General features: G+C 54.4%; 5 protein-coding genes across 5 annotated transcripts; 1 reads left to right on the top strand and 4 right to left on the bottom strand.

Moving 5' to 3' along the window:
• Positions 1 to 211: 211 nt before the first annotated feature.
• On the bottom strand, positions 212 to 2,153 carry BGZ61DRAFT_46148 (ankyrin repeat-containing domain protein). Its single transcript, XM_046247176.1, has 4 exons — positions 1,689 to 2,153; positions 1,514 to 1,635; positions 1,274 to 1,451; positions 212 to 1,210 (listed from the first exon to the last, which is right to left on the bottom strand). The coding sequence occupies exons 1-4, from the start codon at positions 2,088 to 2,090 to the stop codon at positions 371 to 373; spliced, it is 1,542 nt and encodes a 513-aa protein (XP_046103159.1). The 5' UTR covers positions 2,091 to 2,153; the 3' UTR covers positions 212 to 370.
• Positions 2,154 to 3,582: 1,429 nt separating this feature from the next.
• On the bottom strand, positions 3,583 to 7,175 carry BGZ61DRAFT_453669 (uncharacterized protein). Its single transcript, XM_046246105.1, has 5 exons — positions 6,796 to 7,175; positions 6,607 to 6,716; positions 6,228 to 6,556; positions 5,873 to 6,176; positions 3,583 to 5,812 (listed from the first exon to the last, which is right to left on the bottom strand). The coding sequence occupies exons 1-5, from the start codon at positions 6,831 to 6,833 to the stop codon at positions 3,924 to 3,926; spliced, it is 2,670 nt and encodes an 889-aa protein (XP_046103160.1). The 5' UTR covers positions 6,834 to 7,175; the 3' UTR covers positions 3,583 to 3,923.
• Positions 7,176 to 7,752: 577 nt separating this feature from the next.
• BGZ61DRAFT_494735 (Rab5-like protein ypt51) lies at positions 7,753 to 8,588 on the bottom strand (the record flags this gene model as incomplete). Its single annotated transcript, XM_046250796.1, has 3 exons — positions 7,753 to 8,321; positions 8,387 to 8,450; positions 8,511 to 8,588. The coding sequence occupies 3 exons, from the start codon at positions 8,586 to 8,588 to the stop codon at positions 7,753 to 7,755; spliced, it is 711 nt and encodes a 236-aa protein (XP_046103161.1).
• Positions 8,589 to 9,141: 553 nt separating this feature from the next.
• BGZ61DRAFT_453671 (KRI1-like family C-terminal-domain-containing protein) lies at positions 9,142 to 11,533 on the top strand. The gene has a single exon (XM_046246106.1). The coding sequence runs from the start codon at positions 9,281 to 9,283 to the stop codon at positions 11,240 to 11,242; it is 1,962 nt and encodes a 653-aa protein (XP_046103162.1). The 5' UTR covers positions 9,142 to 9,280; the 3' UTR covers positions 11,243 to 11,533.
• A 711-nt stretch (positions 11,534 to 12,244) lies between these two features.
• Positions 12,245 to 15,799, bottom strand: BGZ61DRAFT_46183 (fungal-specific transcription factor domain-containing protein). Its single transcript, XM_046247221.1, has 2 exons — positions 14,523 to 15,799; positions 12,245 to 14,457 (listed from the first exon to the last, which is right to left on the bottom strand). Exons 1-2 carry the CDS (start codon positions 15,602 to 15,604, stop codon positions 12,285 to 12,287), a joined length of 3,255 nt encoding a protein of 1,084 aa, XP_046103163.1. The 5' UTR covers positions 15,605 to 15,799; the 3' UTR covers positions 12,245 to 12,284.
• Positions 15,800 to 18,030: the final 2,231 nt, after the last annotated feature.

The following is an 18,030-nucleotide window of genomic DNA, read 5'->3' on the forward strand; positions in this document are numbered from 1 at the left end:
TGATGTTGATGATTGCTTGGTCCGGCTGGCCGGAATAGAGGTTATCAGACCCCCTTCTGACTAAGGTTAGAATATTCATCTATTAGAGGTTTTATAATACAGGTATCTTCCAATATATTGCTATTCGGACTGTAAAAAGTCCTAATGATTAATGAGGTATGTGGGAAATAATTTATAGGTATTCGGCTTTTATTCTAAACTTTTAGTTATCTTAGGTTCTATGACAAAAGAAAATTAGTTTGGCAGATTTTATGTGGACACAGGATTACAGTCTGGATAGCAACACTCGCCCAAATACTCAACAACCTTTTATACTGAAACCTTGTTCTATCCGAAGTAAAGGGGCCAACTCGAATAACAATATTTTGAATCAGTATCCCACCGTCTCGGCATCGTGATCATCGTCTAGTTGAACGCCGCCATCAATCGAGCCGTCCGAGTCAACCTCTGAGCCAAAGTCTGAGACGCTCTCCCACTCTATGTTCCCCCAATCCCCCCATTTCCCCTCCCTCAGCGCTGGCAAGAAACCAGTTTCCCAGTTCTCCAATAGCCAAGACAACTCATCCTCATCGTAATAAGGACATCGCTCTTCATTTCCTTGCCAAATGCTTCTGAAGTCTGCTGGGGTGTAATGCTTGGTATACCTGGCTACTCTCGGATGGCGACTGTGATATTTAGCGACATCGTGACCGCATTCTGCGAGTACTGCATCCCATATGTCGCCCACTTGACTGTTTGACTGCCGATGCCGATCACCTATAATTTGGGCCACCGAAACATCGAAGCTGTCAACTGCATCGATATCGCGAACGAATTCTGTGAGTCCTGCATATCGTGGTGGGATTGCGTAATAACCTTGCCTTGCATCACTCTCGTATGCAGTTTGGGAAACCGAAACGCCGGAGTCGTCAACTGCATCGACGTCCGCACCGCACTGCACCAAGTAGACCAGCGCATCGAATTTTGCACGGGGCGTCATGGAATCATTCACGAAATCACCTTCGTAGATGCAGAGGTGGAGGCTTGTTTTGCCGCGAGCATCGCGAGCTTGGATATTAGCTCCTCTTCGCATGAGCATTTGAAATCCCTCGATAGTCCATTGCGTATCGGAGCAGTACGCTAGAAAGGGAGATTGTCCCATTGGGTCTGTCGAGCTGTTGTTCACGTCGGCAAATGGACCAGCGTGATTTAGAAACAACTCCATCATCTCCTGTACAGGAGAGCCCGTGGATTAATATGGATCTTTCAGAGAAGAGCAAGGGGGCTGTCATACCGGTGTGCCACTATACAACGCATAGTTGAGTGCGCTCCCCCAGGGGACACCATCCTCCTCATAACAAATCGTTGGGTCTGCTCCTGCATTTAGAAGGACCCTTCGACACTCGATTAGACGTGCAAATTGTCGCCCGTTGAAAGCAAAATCGGGTATAATGTGGTGGAAGACACCGGCCCTATTATGTATAGAATCAGTGGACTTTGCCCCCCAAAAATTGCTACATTTCTTCTTGCATACTTGGCAGTTTCGTTAATCGTCAGGTCGAACCCCCTTATTACGCAGCGTGCCAAATGATCGACATCAGCCCCATGATCAACCAGAAATCTACACATGTCTGGTTGTAATTGGGTAAACGCGTACTGCGTAAAGTCAATAACAAGCTGTGCAGTTGGGGTTCTCGTCGTAGACGCACCTGGAGAAGTGAGGTGCCATGTTCGTCATGATCCCTCAACGATGCCTGGCCTTGCATCAAAAGCTTCTGCAGGTCTGCCATTCGACCCCGTGACACTAGGTCGAAAACTGGAGAATCACTGGGGACGGTGCGGTTGAAACTGAGTGAAGGGATCCCGAGGAAAGTCCCAGTTTGAGTATGGTATTGAGTGGATGAGATTTTTAGCATCCGGCCAGGTGTTTTGGGAAGAAGTGAGACGGTATAAGATACTTCCTCAGTATCGCCCTTAGGGACCCGAGTTTTACCCACGTAGGAACTCTGATTGTGTCTTAGATGTCGTTCCTCATACTTTTCTACGATGGTTATATCCAAGGTAGCAAACCCCACGTCGTACGTGGCTCGCTCCCTATGTGAAAGCCTCATAGTCTTTGCACAGAAGAGTTGTTCATCGTCTATAAATAATTGTCAGCGCTTTCGTTATTTGGGCTAATTTTAAGACCAATAGAGTGTAAATCTTACGGCTCTTAGGACCAAGAGAGACCATCCTCGCGCACATGAGGGCATGCGACAATGGTTTCAACAGTTCTTGTATGTCCATAATATGACGAGAGTAGGCCCCAACCGGAGTGGCCATAGATTCGAGATGGGTTAAAAATGCGGACAAAGCATCTAGGACCCCCGTATTCTTAGTCGATGGAGCCCGAGTCTGGTCGAGTCGAGCCAGCCGAACCACTTCCAACTCGACGAGGTCGTAAAGTTGGATAATAGTTTGTTGTAAGCCAGTAACCCTTTCTTCCAGATGAATAGACTCTGAATTCATGGAGAGAACGGACTGTTCGTCATCGAGCTCAACAATGCGCGTCGAATTATCGAACGGAGTTGAGTAGGTAGTGAGTTGATCAGTGAGATTCTTAATCAGCCCTAGGATCTCCTGATATTGCGCCTTGGACGAGAGAGACATCCCATCCATAGCGCTTCGGATACTGCTTATGCCATGGTCCACCGACTGGCTGATACACGCTGTCGTTTGGGTATATGTCGTTTCTCGACTCTCCAGGCATGTCTGATAGGTCTGTATATTTTGTGAAAGGATACGGACCTCCTCGTGGACCTCAATGGTCGAGTCACTTTTACCACATAAGTGTCAGGCTGATCAAGGGGAAAAAAGAAGGAAAATTAGAGAGCTTACCGCTGAAGAGTGCTCAGATGTAGGTCCAGGATAGCAATGTGATTTGCCATTGACGAATATAAGGTGGCAATGTCTTTCTCACCCACCACATGCTTGATCTTCTTCCACAGCTTTCCAAGCTTCACCTCGTAGACTTTGAGATCAGCGGCGCACTCGTCGATATGTCGTCTAAGCTCCCTGTCGATGGAGCTGTGCTTCCCTAAGTGGTTCAGGATGACGCCTAGCCTTTGAACATTTCGCGCGGCCTGACGAATGACTTCTGGGCCATCCTTGATCACTGAAAGGGTGTTGTAGATGATTGTGGTGGATTGGATGCCGGCGGTGACGAAGGCGACCAGACTCGCGGCGACTTCCATCGCAGCAAGCCTCGGAGAGAATCGAAAGGTGGCGCGCAATGTAATGAAAGTGAAGCGTCATATAATATCCGCGGGAAGGAAATCACCACGGCGAAACATATGGCACGTTGGTTATGGTCCTAGGCAATGAAGCCGGGAGGGGTTGGAAGAGAAGAGAATCAGGCTGAGGCTGTGATGGGAAGCGCTGTGCCTGAAGAATAAATACAACCTCTCAGTCAGCCTCATACACAGCCTCACACCCAACATAGCCAATGATTGATGCCATATGGGCACGGCAATATGGCTCGGACAACAAGGACCAAGACAACTACAAAAGTGAGGCGATATACTAGTACTTGGCCAGCTCCACGCGTGCAAGACGCTCTCAACACTACGCCAACATCACAAACGCGGACAACAATGTCAAGATAATCCCAAACGAGACTGTATTAAATACTACAGCCACACCGTCCCGTTATTTTTGTGGCCTGTGAGCAGCGATCTCTTTTAGGTTCCCCTTTTTTCCTCATACACGCCTCGTCACCCAAACAACAACCCTTTAAGCAGAAGCAAGATCCTCATCACCACCAAGCCCAAAAACACCACTCTCACCATCGCCACAACTGCGCATCAGTTTTGTCTTCCAAAGTCTTAGCTCCATTGAGCTTTAGGGCTTGCTAGAGTGCTTCTTGCTAGCGGGATACCGTCTTAATGACGTCCGGTTGAAGGCGTCTACCTCCACCGGTCACCCTCTCGCTCGGCCTCGAGCCTCCGCATACGCTCCTCTTCATCGCCGCCGCTGACGGCCTCGCTGCGGCGCCCGGCTCCGGCAGCCGCCGTGGAAGAAGACGCCGTCCGCCGGCCCTTGCGGGATCCGGATCCGACGTCGTCATCGCCGTCGCGATTGCGCTTCCACCCGAGCCCGGCTATGCGCTGCGCTTCCTTGAGCAGCCGCTCGCGGTCCCGCGCCTCGCGCTCCAGCGTATGCGGATCCTTGTCCTTGTCCCGCGTGCTGCTGTCGGCTTTGCTGGAAGAGCCCTTTGCATCGTGGCCCCGCGGACCAGTCGGGGGTTTGAAGTCCTTCTCAGCGGGCGTGTCTGGCCCGTCGGTCGAGTGTCGACGACTGCTGTACCTCGAGTCCCGATCACGATCTCGGTCTCGGTCTCGGTCGCGGTCCTTGTCTCGGTGGCGATCCTTTCGATCTTTCCTGTCCTTGTCACGCTCTCGGTCTTTGTCGCGGCGTCGGTCTCGTTCGTAGTCCCTGTCACGATGCGAGGAGCGATGGCTCGAGGACTTCTTGCGGTCGTCGTCCCGGTACTTGTCCCTTTCCCGGTCTCTGCGCTTGTCCGAGTCTCTGTCCCGGCGGCTACGGTGGCCCGAACGCTTGGAGTCGGCTGGGGAAGCTGACCGGGATCGTTCCGTGTACTTGTCATCCTTATCCTTGGGGCGCGAGGACTCCTCGTCTTCATGGTAATGCCGTCGACTCTTATGCTTCTTACGACGGGACTCGTCGTCGTAGCCTTCATCCTCCGCCGACTCCGAGCGGTGACGTCTACGTCGGCGTGAGCTCCTGTGGTCCCGACTCTGGCTGCGACTTCTACTAGCCGTCCTCGATCTGGAGCCGGTGTTATCTGGTTCGCCGTCGTCGTGCTCCTTGTCACGTTTGTCGCGGCCTCTGGATCGGTCTTTGCTCTGCTCGGGTCGGGTCACGTTGTCTTTGTCCTTCTCTGGTTCAGGAGAATTACTCTTGGTCCGACCTCGCTCCGCGGGACTCTCTCGCGCAGAGACATGAGGTTTGACCAGCGGCGCCTCACCACCCACCTGATAGCCTCTTGCTCGGAGGTTGAGAAGGCTCGTGTTGGGGAGGCCTTGTCGCATCGCCTTGGGTCCTGTCGGTGCGTTAATAGGAACGTCTGGCGCGACGACAACAGATCGGATAGTCCCAGAGCCATTGCGTTGGTGGGGGTTTCCTGCAGATCCCATATTGGGGCCCGTGGGAACATCGCCGCCTGCTTCATTGCCTAGAGCCTCACGAGATGGATCCTGGTCTCCGGATGTTGGGTCACCGCCCGAGGCGGCTTCATTGGTCTTGTCGTCTCCGTCGGCGACTTCTGCTCGGACTGCTCGGCCGTATTCGTCAACATCTTGTCCTTCAGCAGACTCTCCTTGACCACCAGCGCCGCTGTTGTCGGTTTGGCCCTGTCCCTGGCCCTGTACGCCGGATCCAAATTGGGACATTTGACCCTGGTCCTGGTAGCTTGCGTTGCCTCCAAACTGGTAGCCACCTCGGCCATAGCCGCCGTAGTATCCGCGTCCTCGCCCGCGACCACGTCCGAAGTTGTTGCGGCGATAGTCATTGAAGTGACCATAATTACCTTGATTGTATCCTGTCTGGAATCCTGAGTTAAAGTTCCCAAAATCACCAGTTCCCATGCCAGGACCATTTTGATTGTAATTATTCTGGTCGAAATTCCACGACTGAGAACCGTTCCAGTTATTATTGGAGCCTTGGCCAAATCCTCCACCGAAGCCTCCCATGCCGTTCATGCCCATGCCTTGAAAGCCACCGTTCATAAACATGTTCTGCATTGTCATCGGGTCCATGCCCATGCCTGGCATGCCTGGAAAATGCGTTAGTGCTGGATACGATATGATTGTCGTGTGGATATTCCAAGACTTACTCATCATGGGAAAGCCACCAAAGCCGTTGGGAGTCATGCCGTTCTGCATTGCCATCATCATCTGCATCTGGTTCATGTCACCAGACCCAGAGAAGTTCGGGTTTGGAAACCCGCCGTTCATCGCTTCCGAATCGTAGTTTTCTTCGTCGTCGCCAGCTTGGTCGCCACCATCGTCCTTTTCGACGAGTGCCTGTTCGTTAGAATCCTCGGCGCCAGGTTCTCCCTCGCCTTCATCGGCCGGCGCGGCCTTGGGCTCGCCTACGCCATCTGGCTGGGGTATGGTTGTGTCCTGACCATTGATATCCTGTCCGAGATGTTAGCTGATTTCTGGAAGGGCAGAGGTGGGGCACCGTACATCGTCAGCAGGCTGAAGGGAGCCGGTCTCGCGCGTCTCCTTGGGTGCAGAAACGGTTTCTGCTAATTGCCCGTCTGCGCCGTGGTTTTCTTCAGCGGGCGGACCCGCAACGGGTGGCTCTACAGCTGGCAAGGACTGCTTGGGCGCCTCAACTGGCGTCGGAGGCGCAGAGTCTTTGGTTTCCTTGGGCCGACTCGCCTCTCGCTTCTTTTCGGCAGTGCGGAGAAAGACCCGGATTGTGGTTCGCAGGGACTTGTTGGGGTTGCAGTCCTCGGCAGAGAGAGGGGAGTGTTCGCAGACGGGGCAGGAAGGAGGAAGATTCGATTGACCTGAATCAAGTCAGTCTAAGTCTGGGCGTCTCTAGGTCGACCACACATACAGGTCTCGCAGATGGCCTGTTCACAGCAGGGAAGCCGGAAGGCATTTATGGCAAGCTTGCTGCAGATGGCGCATCGGAGTTTGATGGGGATGTCGTCGGGAGAGAGCGAGCTGTGGAAAATGGTTAGTTGAGCGGAAGCGCAACATGGTGGTGCTCCCCAGCGGGCAGCGGGCAGCTGGCAACACCTACCTGATGAGCTCTGCCTGAGCCTCAGCTACGGAGGCCATATCTGTTTCGCGCAGCTCCTGTGTCGGGGCAAGTTACAGCGTGTGAGGGAGCGTCATGGAGAAGCCGGGAGTAACTTTGGGATATGCGATATGCGATATGCGATATGCGATATGCGTGGCGAGGCGAGGCGAGGCTAAGGCCAAGGCCGGAGCGAAGGCTGCTGGTATAGGCGTCGGGTAGAGGTGCAGGAGGCAGGCTCTCAGCCACGTCACAGAGGCGAGACGAAACCCCAATGGACGGATAAGCAGCAAGTCATGCAGCAGTGGTAATTGGTAATAAGGGCCGAGCCTTGTTTTGCTCGCTCGCGAATGGCAACTGCTCGGTGTTGAGAGCGTGAGGAGTTTGCCCCCGTCGACTCGGCCTGGTGCGAAAATAGTGGGCCCTTGTAGAACCAGCGACGCGCGCCGGAGACACGCTGAGCTGTGGATCACGTGACCTCTATAATCTCTAGGATCCCGTCCCTTTGGCTGGCTGGCATTCGGCCACGCTGCCGACATGGAGGGAGATGAGATGCATTATGCGCGAGCCATGCCTCTCATTCTCTTTCTCCTTCTCACATCACTAATCTCACTCTCATCTTAGACTCCTTTGGGAACGCAAAGACATTCGAGAAATCCTTTGTAATCCATGCTGTCACGCGACACATTTGCATCTACATTAGGTTGGTATGCTAGGGTCGGCGGGCGAGCTTGATGTAGCAAAGGTAACAGAGGTAATAGAGGTAATCCATGTATATCGATGAGCAAGTAGAATTAGAGCCTGAACATACTCAACTTGCAAAAACACATTATCAACTCCCAGACGCTTCTCTTAGCATCATTCCCAAACAGCCGGCTCGCACGAAAGGGCAGGGTACCGTACAATACGAAAACACTCTCCGCATACTCCCTCTCTCTTTCCAGTCCACCCATCGCCTGACTAGCATGCACAGCTGTCCTTGGCCCCAACGTCCTTGGAGCCCCCGAGATTTACTCGTTGTTCCTCTCCTCCTCTGGCGGCTGCGCTAGTGGCCCCGGCGCCTCTTGCGCTCTTCAACGACGTCTCGGGAATAGCGTTTGCGATGGCAGTAAAGACTTCGGTAACATTGTGTCCGCTCTTTGCGCTGGTCTCGAAGAACAGTAGACCCTCCTCCTCGGCGTACGACTGTGCCTCCTCTGTAGAAACTTTGCGCGCATTGCCCGAGTCATCACCATCCTCGCCATCCTCGCCGTTGGCGGTAACAGCACCAGCTGCGCTCGTCAAATCTAGCTTGTTGCCCACCAATGCGATGACGATGCCGGGAGAGGCTTGGCGTTGCAGCTCAGCGACCCAGTGCTTGGCCTTGACGAGGGAGGTGGGCTTGGTGAGGTCGTAGACAACGAGGGCGGCCTGGGCATTTCGGTAGTACATGGGCGCGAGGGAGGCGAAGCGCTCCTGGCCGGCGGTATCCCAGATCTCAAACTTGATCGTCCGCGTCGGGAGGTTGCATTTCTGGGTCAGGAAAGCCGCTGTGCATCATGGTTAGCGGCCATGTCAAGGATGGTGAGTAGACGGAAACGCCGGCAAGACATACCACCAATAGTTGGCTCTTTATTTTCTTGAAAATCGTTGTTGACGAATCGCAGGACGAGAGATGACTGTCGCATGTGTCAATTTCATGCTGCGAGGTGCACTTTGGGGGGTTTTGGGGGTCGCACCTTGCCGACCGCCGCCTCGCCTAGCAGCACCAGCTTGACGCTGCTGCTCGGCTTGGGAGCGTTTGCAGAATCGGCCATGATCGCAGAGGAGCCGCTCGGAGACGGGAGAATGCGAAGCGGAGGATGCGGAGGATGCGAATGTTGGAAGTTGGAGGCAGAAGCGAGTTGCGTTGCGATGCGATGGGGGAGCGAGTCGATGAGAGTTGCCTGGTGGGAGTCGGTCGATGGAAGCCAGCGGCAGAGGTAGAGTAGAGGCAGAGAGCAGAGACAGTGGCAGTGGCAGTGTGGCAGTGGCGGTGGTTGGCTGGCGATGACGAGGCCGGGGCGTTGGAGCGCTACTAGACGTCAAGGCAACTGGAAAAGACAGGGAAGGGAAGGTACGTACTGAGCCATCACTTGCACTGTTGCACTGTCGCACCACTAGAACCTCCCGTCTGGGCCCACTGCGAAACACAGCGTCATGTGGTTGGCTAGCTGCACCCTTCTTCGCAGCTGAGCGTTGACCATGACAGTGTGGCTTGTGGCTGGTGGCGGGGCATTTGGCTTCGCCGGCGTAATGTTCTGCCGCTGCCGACCGCTCCCCGCCAAAATTTCCAGCCGGCAGAAAAAAAAGTTGTAGGAGAGAGGGTGAGCTCTCACCGAGGCGTGCAGATCGGACTTCACCCCATTTGGCTGGCAACTGAATTTTTTGCACTTTGATTCCTCGACAACTACCCGGGAAACGGCCAATTGTCAGAGACCGAGAGTTGTCTACATACACAACGGCCATCATGGGGAAAGCCTCCGAGGACCCCCAGCGCTCAAAGCGCCAACTCCTGGACGACAGCGACTCCGAGTCTGATGGAGGGGCACCTGTTGCTGCACCCAGCCTGAAAGTGAACGAAGAATTCGCCCGTCGGTTTGAACACAACAAGAAGCGCGAGGAACAGCAACGGCTGGAGGAGAAGTACAAGAGGGGCGGAAAGGGTGACGACGACGACGATTCCTCGTCAGACGAGAGCGAAGACGAGGATGGTTTCCTTGCGACCGAGGACCTCGATGCGCAGATCTCAGCTACTCTCCAGGCGATTCGCAACAAAGACCCCAAGGTCTACGACAAAGATGTCACATTTTACAAGGACTCCGATGAAGCCAAAGCTGCTGCCGAGAGCAAGGAAAAGAAGGACAAGCCCATCTACTTACGAGACTACCACCGCGAGAAGCTGCTAGCTGGCGATGTCGGTGATTTCGACGACGACGAAGATGACGCCCCCAAAAACTACTTCCAGGAGCAAGATGCCCTCAAGAAGTCAATCATGACCGAGATCAATGCTGCCACCGCCGGAGATGGATCCGACGATGAGGAGGACGAGGGAGGATTCATTAAGCGCAAGGAGCAGGCTAAAACAGATCCCAAGGGTGTCCACCCATCACGGAAGGCGGCGTTGAAGGTGACTGAGCTTGACGTTACCAACGCCGACAAGAACCCCGAGAACTTCCTTTCCAACTTCATGACTGCTCGCGCCTGGGTCCCCCCGGATGGCTCGAATTGGAAGGCGTTTGAGTCTGACGAAGGAGAGGGCGATGACAAGGCCGACGAATTTGAGCAAGCATACAACCTGCGATTTGAGGACCCCGATAAAAGCAACGAAGTCCTCCGAACATATGCCCGAGACCTCGCCGCGTCAAAGTCTGTGAGACGGGAGGAGAAGAATAGCCGTAAACGCCAGCGAGAACTGGAGCGCGAGGAAAAGGAAGCCAAGAAACAGGAACGACGCGATGAGAAGGCCCGCCTACGGAAGCTGAAGCTCAATGAGGCCGAGGAGAAGCTACGCAAGATTAAGCAGGCTGTCGGCAGCGTGGGCAAGGAACTTAAGGACGAGGACTGGATCAACTTCCTGGATGAAGCCTGGGAAAACGACAAGTGGGAGGAGGAGATGCTGAAGCGCTTTGGTGACGACTACTACGCGCAAGCCGACGACGGTATGCGAGTCTCGGATGATGATGAGGAGGATGAGAGCAAAGGAAAGAAGAGGCATCCCAAGAAGCCCAAATGGGAGGACGATATCGACATCAACGACATCGTTTCCGACTTTGAAGAGGATGAGGAGAAGCCTAAGATCAGCCTCAGCGACGCCGAAGGTGACGACGCCGAGGATGAGGAGGGTGAGGACGAAGATGGGCCGCCCTCTAAGAAGCGCAAGACGGCAGATCACAAGCGCAACCGTCAAGAATCCCAAAAGAAAGCCCGTCAAGAACGCTCTAAACTCGAAGCCCTCGTCGACTCGAAGCTCGAGCTCACCAACCATGCTCTCCTTAACCAGCCCAACCACACGCCCTTCCGCTACCGCGAGACTTCACCGCAGTCATTCGGCATGACCGCCCGCGACATCCTCCTTGCCCCCTCAGACCAGGTTCTCAACGAATTCGCCGGCCTGAAGAAGCTCGCTACTTTCCGCGACGAGGAGAAGAAGCGCCGCGACCGCAAGACGCTTGGAAAGAAGGCTCGCTTGCGCCAATGGCGCCGCGGCATCTTTGGCTCTGAGTTTGAGCGTACCGGACCCACCTACGGCTTTGAGCGTGTGATTGACGAAGAGGATGTCGCCGCTGGCGGCTCGGTTATAGAGACAAAGGAGAAGAAGGGCCAATCGAGCAATGTGGTGGGTGATGTGGGTGAAGCGAGGAAGAAAAAGAGAAAGAGGTCCAAGGGCAAGAAGGGTGCTGCCGCACCCGCAGTGGAGGCGGAGGATTGATTGGGTTTGTTCCGGTGGCTCGAGAGCTTGTTGGGGACTTGAACAAGCGAGATGCCGCCGCTGTAGCATTGTCATAGTGGCGTTCCATGATCGATTATCGATGATGTTTCTTATAAAGTGGGTTAGTGTGTATGACGAATACAGAAAATTTGTCAAATGGAGAACAGGATTTATCCATCTGTAAAAGAAGTAATTGGAACATCTAATCTCTGATTATAAGTCTATCGTGTTTTGTGTTCGTTTTTTTCTGGCTATTTATCTACTGTACATAGGTATATCAAGCGCAAACACCCTTTGTCTTCGTCTCGTCCCGTTGAATACTTTTACTTCTTCCCACAAGACACCTCCCCTTCCACTCAACTCGCGAACCACTGATAGAGACATGGCTTGGCACAAGCAGGGGGAGTAAAAAGAGTAGGATGGCATTCGCTATAACCGTGCCTTCGCCTCACAGCGACATCGTGAGATGGTAAACGAGGACGGCTCGGGGACAAACACAGTAAGACTTGTTCCTAAACTTGACGTGAGTTATAGTAGTCTCTTAGAAATACTTGGTGTGGCCCCAGTCTCCAATATAGCACAGGTTCATCTCTTATTGCCCCCCACCATTGCTTGAGTCCTAAACCTGGCTACATGTACAGTAACAAGCATGCCTCTTTATGACATGGTAATACCCAAAATGCCAATGCCATAAACGTTATCCCATCTCCAGGCTATGCCACAGAGGTATCCAAAAAGAAAGCGAAGCAAGAAAGGAAAAAAATTGGTATAGCCGAGTGTGCCTCCCCAATGACAAGCAAACATGATAGTGAGGGTGTTGCTGATAAAATTTCCGATCCCGCTACTTCAGGCCTTCCAACACTAAATAAGGCAAGATTTTCCTTTTCTTTCACTCGCAGCCGAAACTCCTTCCTCCGAATGTATACAATGTGGATATATTTTGAACCCGTCCGGTTTCGCTGACGTCTCATCTTGAGCTTTTTTTCTGCTGTGCTCGTTGACGGTGCCTGCCGAGTTGAGCTGCGTACTCATGTCGTCCCTCCTAGGGGCCGTGTTGTAGCCCGCTCAACGGATTCGGCGTCGCTAAGCCGCTCCCCCCTCCATTAAACATACCTGCAAATGGGTCTACGTTTCCGACGCCGAGACACAGGTCCTGAGACATCTCTGGTGGTTCCAAGTTGAATGGCATAAACCATGCTGACGATGCGTCCTGTCCGTTGAAGTGAGCCGTTCCATCCGCAGGGCCAGGTGCTTGCCCATTGATGCCGTTCTTGACACTGGCCCGACGGCCGTGTGAGCCGCGACCATTCTGAGCGCCTGCAGCGATACTGTCCCAGTCGACACCGTCCATCATGTTCTGCCCACTGGGTAGGCCGTCCACAGAATCCATCGAGTACCCTCCAAAGACGAGTTGGCGATCGAGCGGTTGGAGGGTTCCATTTCCTTGCTGAGCGAGATTCATAGCAAGCAGATCCGGAGGGAAGAAATGTGGCATGTGCGCGTGGTGCGGAAATGCTGCCACATTGGCAGGGCTTATAGGTGACATGGTGGTGTTATACGACGCGGTTTGTGAGTGCGGTACAGCCAGCGGGCTGAAGCCTGTTGGACCGCTGGTCTGGCCTCCCAGGGCGCCAGAGAACCTGCGTTGTTGTTGCTGCCCAACTCCCATTTGATCCGGCCCCGGTTGTCCACCAAGGTCCCCGGTAGACATCGTTTCAAGCTGCTGTTGTCCTTGTTGCACACCTGCACTGCCCTGCTTCTTGGAGATGGACTTGCGTTTGACTATTGCAGCCCGGGCAGGGTCGCCATTCTGAGATGGCGACAGTGTTGAAATGAACTCTTCTACCGACTGTAGTTCGGGCTTCGCCTCGAGGACGCCGTCTGCTCCCTTGTCCTTCTTCCTGAAGATGGCAGGATCCATGAACTCGGCATCGGAGAGGCCGTGCGGGTATCGATTGAACCAATCGCCATACTGGAGCATAGACGCCTGGCTGGTGCGGTCGTTGCCAGCGCGTACGCCGTCAATCGCATTCCGGTACTGTGACCGAACGTCCTCAACCATCCAGTGGAACATTCCCCAATACTTCTTCATTTTATGCAGATATTTGACATTAGTGGTTAGATTGGCTTCTGCAGTAGGCTTCATCGTTGGGTTTCGAGAAATTAGTCCCAATATATGAACCGTTGTCGAGGAAAAGGCACAATATCCTGCGAACGGGGTCGAAACAAACTGGCGCATTCGATCAGCCTCCCTGAGCAAGTCGGAAATTCGATTGGCTGCGGCGATTGTTTTCCTGGTGGCTTCTGAGAAAAAATCGCGTGACACCTCGTCTCGGGATCGTGCGTTGGATGCATTCATAGCCGCCCGATTCAAGAAAAGAATGTTCTGCTGTATGCAAATGTGGACGAAGAAAAACTGAGCCGCCGTGTTTTCAGTCTTGTGTACTTCGACGTTCTCAGGGGAGTATTGAAGCAAAGGTGGCAGGGCGTCCTCGAAACCTTCTGCGTCGCTCAAGAGCTTCGCGTAGTCAGATTCGGGGTCCCACATTGCCTGAGAATCCATCTCCTTTCCACCTTGATTCAGATAGGTGATGATTTGTCCCCAGATGGCAATGGCCCGAATCATGAATGCAGCAACGCCCATATTCTGCAGAGCGTCGGCGGGCTGCCCGTCATCGAGCACGGCGGGATGGAGTACTCGGCCATCCAGTGTCTCGGTGGGTGCTGGCATATCCAATTGAAAGTACCTCTCCCTGATAGGCAGCGGGATCTGGATTGTCTCCTCTCTGATGAACATAGGCCGGTCTGTCCCCGAAGAGTTGAAACGGTCCATTAGGAAACAGGCCCACATGATACGCCTTCGAATCTCACGATCAATGAAGCTGAGCTCAGTCTTCTGCCCATTTCGCCCCATGGGATCAAATTCAAGGTCTTTGTGCAACTGGAGGGCGAAAGCCATCCGGATTGCCTGCCCACCAAGGGCCCAACTACGACCCCCTTGGCATGTGCCAAACTCGTGAAGCCCGAGAATGAGGAGACATGTCAGAATTGTGAGGTTAGGCCACTCGTATCTCCTGGTGCAAATGTCCCGCGCATGCGATGCCCATTCTTCGCCGCGCATGAATTGGGGTGTTGAAGAACCTAATTGAGGATTACTTGTGAAGCGCGCAGCCACAGCGCATACGGAGAGAATGAGAACAGGAGGTAGCGTGTTGCTCCTGCAATTGGTTAGCACGAAAGGGGCCGGGGGTGTAAAAGGATGGGAAGTAGTGTTACTTACTTCAACTTCCGCATGTAGCTCGGCTTGTGAAGGAGATGATAGGATTGGCCATATATGTTATCAAAGAAGATTTCAGCAAGATGTTCTTGTATCTCTTTGGATGGCAACGTTTCAGAGCCTTCGTGTAACAGCTTGTTCTCCTCGGCTTCTTGGACCTGAAGAGAGTTCGGCCTATCGTCACCGGTGATTTTGGGCTTTAACGGTGCCTTGGCCCATGCCTCCAGGTCCGGTCCGAAGGCTTCATCGGCACCACGCTTTTTAGAGGCGGTTTTGGATGTTGGTAGTGTGCCGGGGATTGCTGGTTTAACCACAGCTCGAGTGATTGCGGTGGTCGACTCCTGTTCGGACTTGGGGATGACCTTGATGATGCGCTCTTCCATTCGTTTTAGTCGCTTATCTAGCATGGCCATGTAATCTGTGCGGGGCGCTGCCTTGCGAGTGGTGACCTTGTACACGCAGGGGATGCGCGAGCGTAGACAGTGTTTGCAGGCTGGCTTCTCTCCTGAACAACGAATCTTCTTCCGACGGCAGGCGATGCAAGCGAGGGGGAGACGCTTGCGCTCCTTGCCAGCCTTCGTCTTCAACTCACTCCATGCAGGCGCCGCGTCCAATTTATCCTCCTTCGCTTTCCCGCCTAGATCAGTGCCATCGGCGCGACCATTAGACGCCAAACCGAACTCGTCGGCCACGGAGTCCTCGAGAGAGTTGGCGATGGGGGAATTCCTGTCCGCGGCAGCATCGGATCCATCCCTGCTCAGGCTCCGGTGGTCTGAATGGGTGGTTTTGAAAGGGAGGCCATGCGCGTGGATGGATGAGATAGAATGAGAGGGGTGTTGAGAGAAGGATTCGGCGGGTTGGGCGGCATTGGTCTGGTCCGCCAAGGAGAGGAGGGATTGTTGATTAGAGATGGCTGGGTAGGGAAAGGAGAAGTCGTCAAATCGAGAGGCGTCCATCAAAGCGGCTTGATCGCGTGGCTGAGGGTGTGAGTCGGAGGTGTCGTGAAAGAGTTGGGAGCCGGAATCGAGAGGTTGATGGGCATTGCGAAATTGGTGAGGATCGGAGTTGGTGCGGCTGGGTGACATGGCTTTGCCGAAGCCTGTACGGCGCAGGCCACTGAGGCCGAAGTTGAGGACGGCTCAGGGACTACTACTGACAGCAGGTGGCAGCACAGGTGAACTGGCGCGGGAGCGGGTGAAGGCTTTAGGTGGAGGGTGGAACTTGGATCGAGGCGCAGGAGTGGGAAGCCTTCATGAGTCGTCGGGAACTCGGGACTGTGCGCTGCGGACCGGAGGTCTGGAGGCGAATGGGGAAGCGTCAGCGTCGGGTATGTACTCAGCACCTCCCCGCACTGAGACTGGGGCAACTGGCTGGGTCCCTGCTGAAGCTCTGAAGATGGTTGAATGGCGATGTCGGCCGCGCGCTGGGACGCAATCCGCGTGGCGAAGTCGGAGCGGGCAGCCGGGGTCTGAGCGATGGTGAATTGCTTGAGTCGCCAGGAAAGCAAACCGGTCGTCGCCTGGAAAGATGGAAGAGGGAAAATTAGAGGGAAAAGACGGGGCACTGGGGTGGAAGAGGACGAGCCGTCGAAGCTGGGGTTTAAGGCTCCCTGGGTGGAGACAGGCCCGGCAGGAAAAAGCAGAGGGCGCGATAGGCCGCCGCTCACGGCCGCGGTGTGTGACTGTGGGGTAAAGAAACGCCTGCGTTTGTTGGCGTCCAGGAGCGAGGGAGCCCTGGCCACTCCGAGCGACGCCGGCGAGTCTGGACGTGGGAAGCGTGCCGGGAGGGGAGTGGCAGGTGACAAGGGGGGCGTGTGCGTCTTCCCGTTCCCAGTGTTCCCGGTGGATGAGTGGATGAGTGGACGAGTGGACGAGTGGACGAGTGGATGAGCGGATGGTGAGCTGGTCTGTGTCTCGAGCTGTCTGCGCGTGTGTGCGTGCTTGCTGCTGAATGTGCGAGGGAATCGGCGTCCGTCCATGCCAGCGTCAGCGTCAATATCGGTGTTAGTGCGAGTTAATCGCCCGTGTGAGTGTGAGAGCCCCAGCGAGAGCTCGAGGTGGTGTGTGTGGACTGTGATCCTGTACTGTGCTGTCTAGGGGCCTAGGCCGGCCCGGGATATGGTGGTGGGCAAGTCGAATCGGGGTCGAGCTGGGGTGGCATGGGTGAAGAGACAACATCGAGAAAACGACCTTGCATGCTCGCATTTGTTAGTGGAAGCTTCGAGTGCCGACATAAATTTGGGAGGATGGTAGTTTGAGGCACGTCTCCCTGCAGCCTGAGGTTAGAAGCGCGCGCCTTCTTCATCTGCTTCACGATGGGAGAGAACCTGCAAGGCATTGAGCTTCGGAAGGTACCTGCCTCGTCGAAGTACGGGAAAGAGGCAGGCTGAGGCCGAAGAAGGCGCTCCCCCTACCATGAGTGAATGCACTACAATGGACGCGTTGAGATGCAGATTGGCTGACGGATAAGATCCCTCCTCTCCCCCCCACACACCCGCACGCGCAACCACCCTCTTGTGCCCGTCTAGAGGGATACACACAACGCATAGCACCGCATACCACACCACGCAAACATGACAATTGTTCACTCACACAGCCAATACAGACAAGATCCTTCTCGCCATTGCTGCCAGACGGCCCTTGGAGTGGCATTGCCAAGGGGGCAGTCCACCCAATGCAGAGAAAGCCACGCCGTTAGCCCCAATCAAGGCAATTCATGAGTGCAGCCTCAGTTATCATGGAGACTCTCAGATCATAGGCATACGTCCCTTGGAAGCTCCAGCTTAGCCCAACGACGCTGCAAAGGCCTTGTCCATTTATCTACCTGGGATACCCTCCATGCGACAACCGCACTCAGACAGGCATCGTCCCCAGGGAAGACGAATCGCAACGTCTTGCGTCCTGTCCTCCTTGCGCTGGATGCTTCGGCAACGATCGGCAACCAGAACTCGATCGGGAGAAAAAGCCACGCAGGCAAGCATCACCCTGCAATCCGGAACCCGGTGAAGAGAAGACCTCGTTTTGTTGGGTACTGCCGGTTCATTGTCGCAACAAGTCGTGAAGGGTGAGTCCGTCCACATGGCAGCACTATTTCGCAATTCGAATAGAGAAATGAGACACATTGGCCTAGCCAAAGTAAGGCTCAGTCGGAGAGGCCTAAGAGACGAGGGTCGTTGTTTAAGCTTTCCACCGTTGAAACATGCCCGTCCAGAAACTGAAATCTCACCGCAAATCACCAAGCGAGTGCCACACAAATCGCCGCCAGCCCAGGGCCCGACGCCCTCAGAAAGCAGGACAATTACAACAACGCCCCCCCAGCGCCAGGGGAGCTGACGCAGACCTAGGCTTGGAGGGCCGCAGCCACAGGGGAGAGGAGAAAAAAAAAAGAAAGAACAAAGTTAGACAGCATGAGCGGCAGGGTAATTTATTGGTAAACCCAGCAATCCAGAACCTTTCCTCTGTCCTCGGTGGTGGTGGCGGAGGTCCACCTTGTCCCGTGATCCATTCTGGAT

Source organism: Ilyonectria robusta (assembly GCF_021365365.1).
Source record: "Ilyonectria robusta strain PMI_751 chromosome Unknown BGZ61scaffold_12, whole genome shotgun sequence".
In the NCBI taxonomy this organism is placed as follows: Eukaryota; Fungi; Ascomycota; class Sordariomycetes; order Hypocreales; family Nectriaceae; genus Ilyonectria; species Ilyonectria robusta.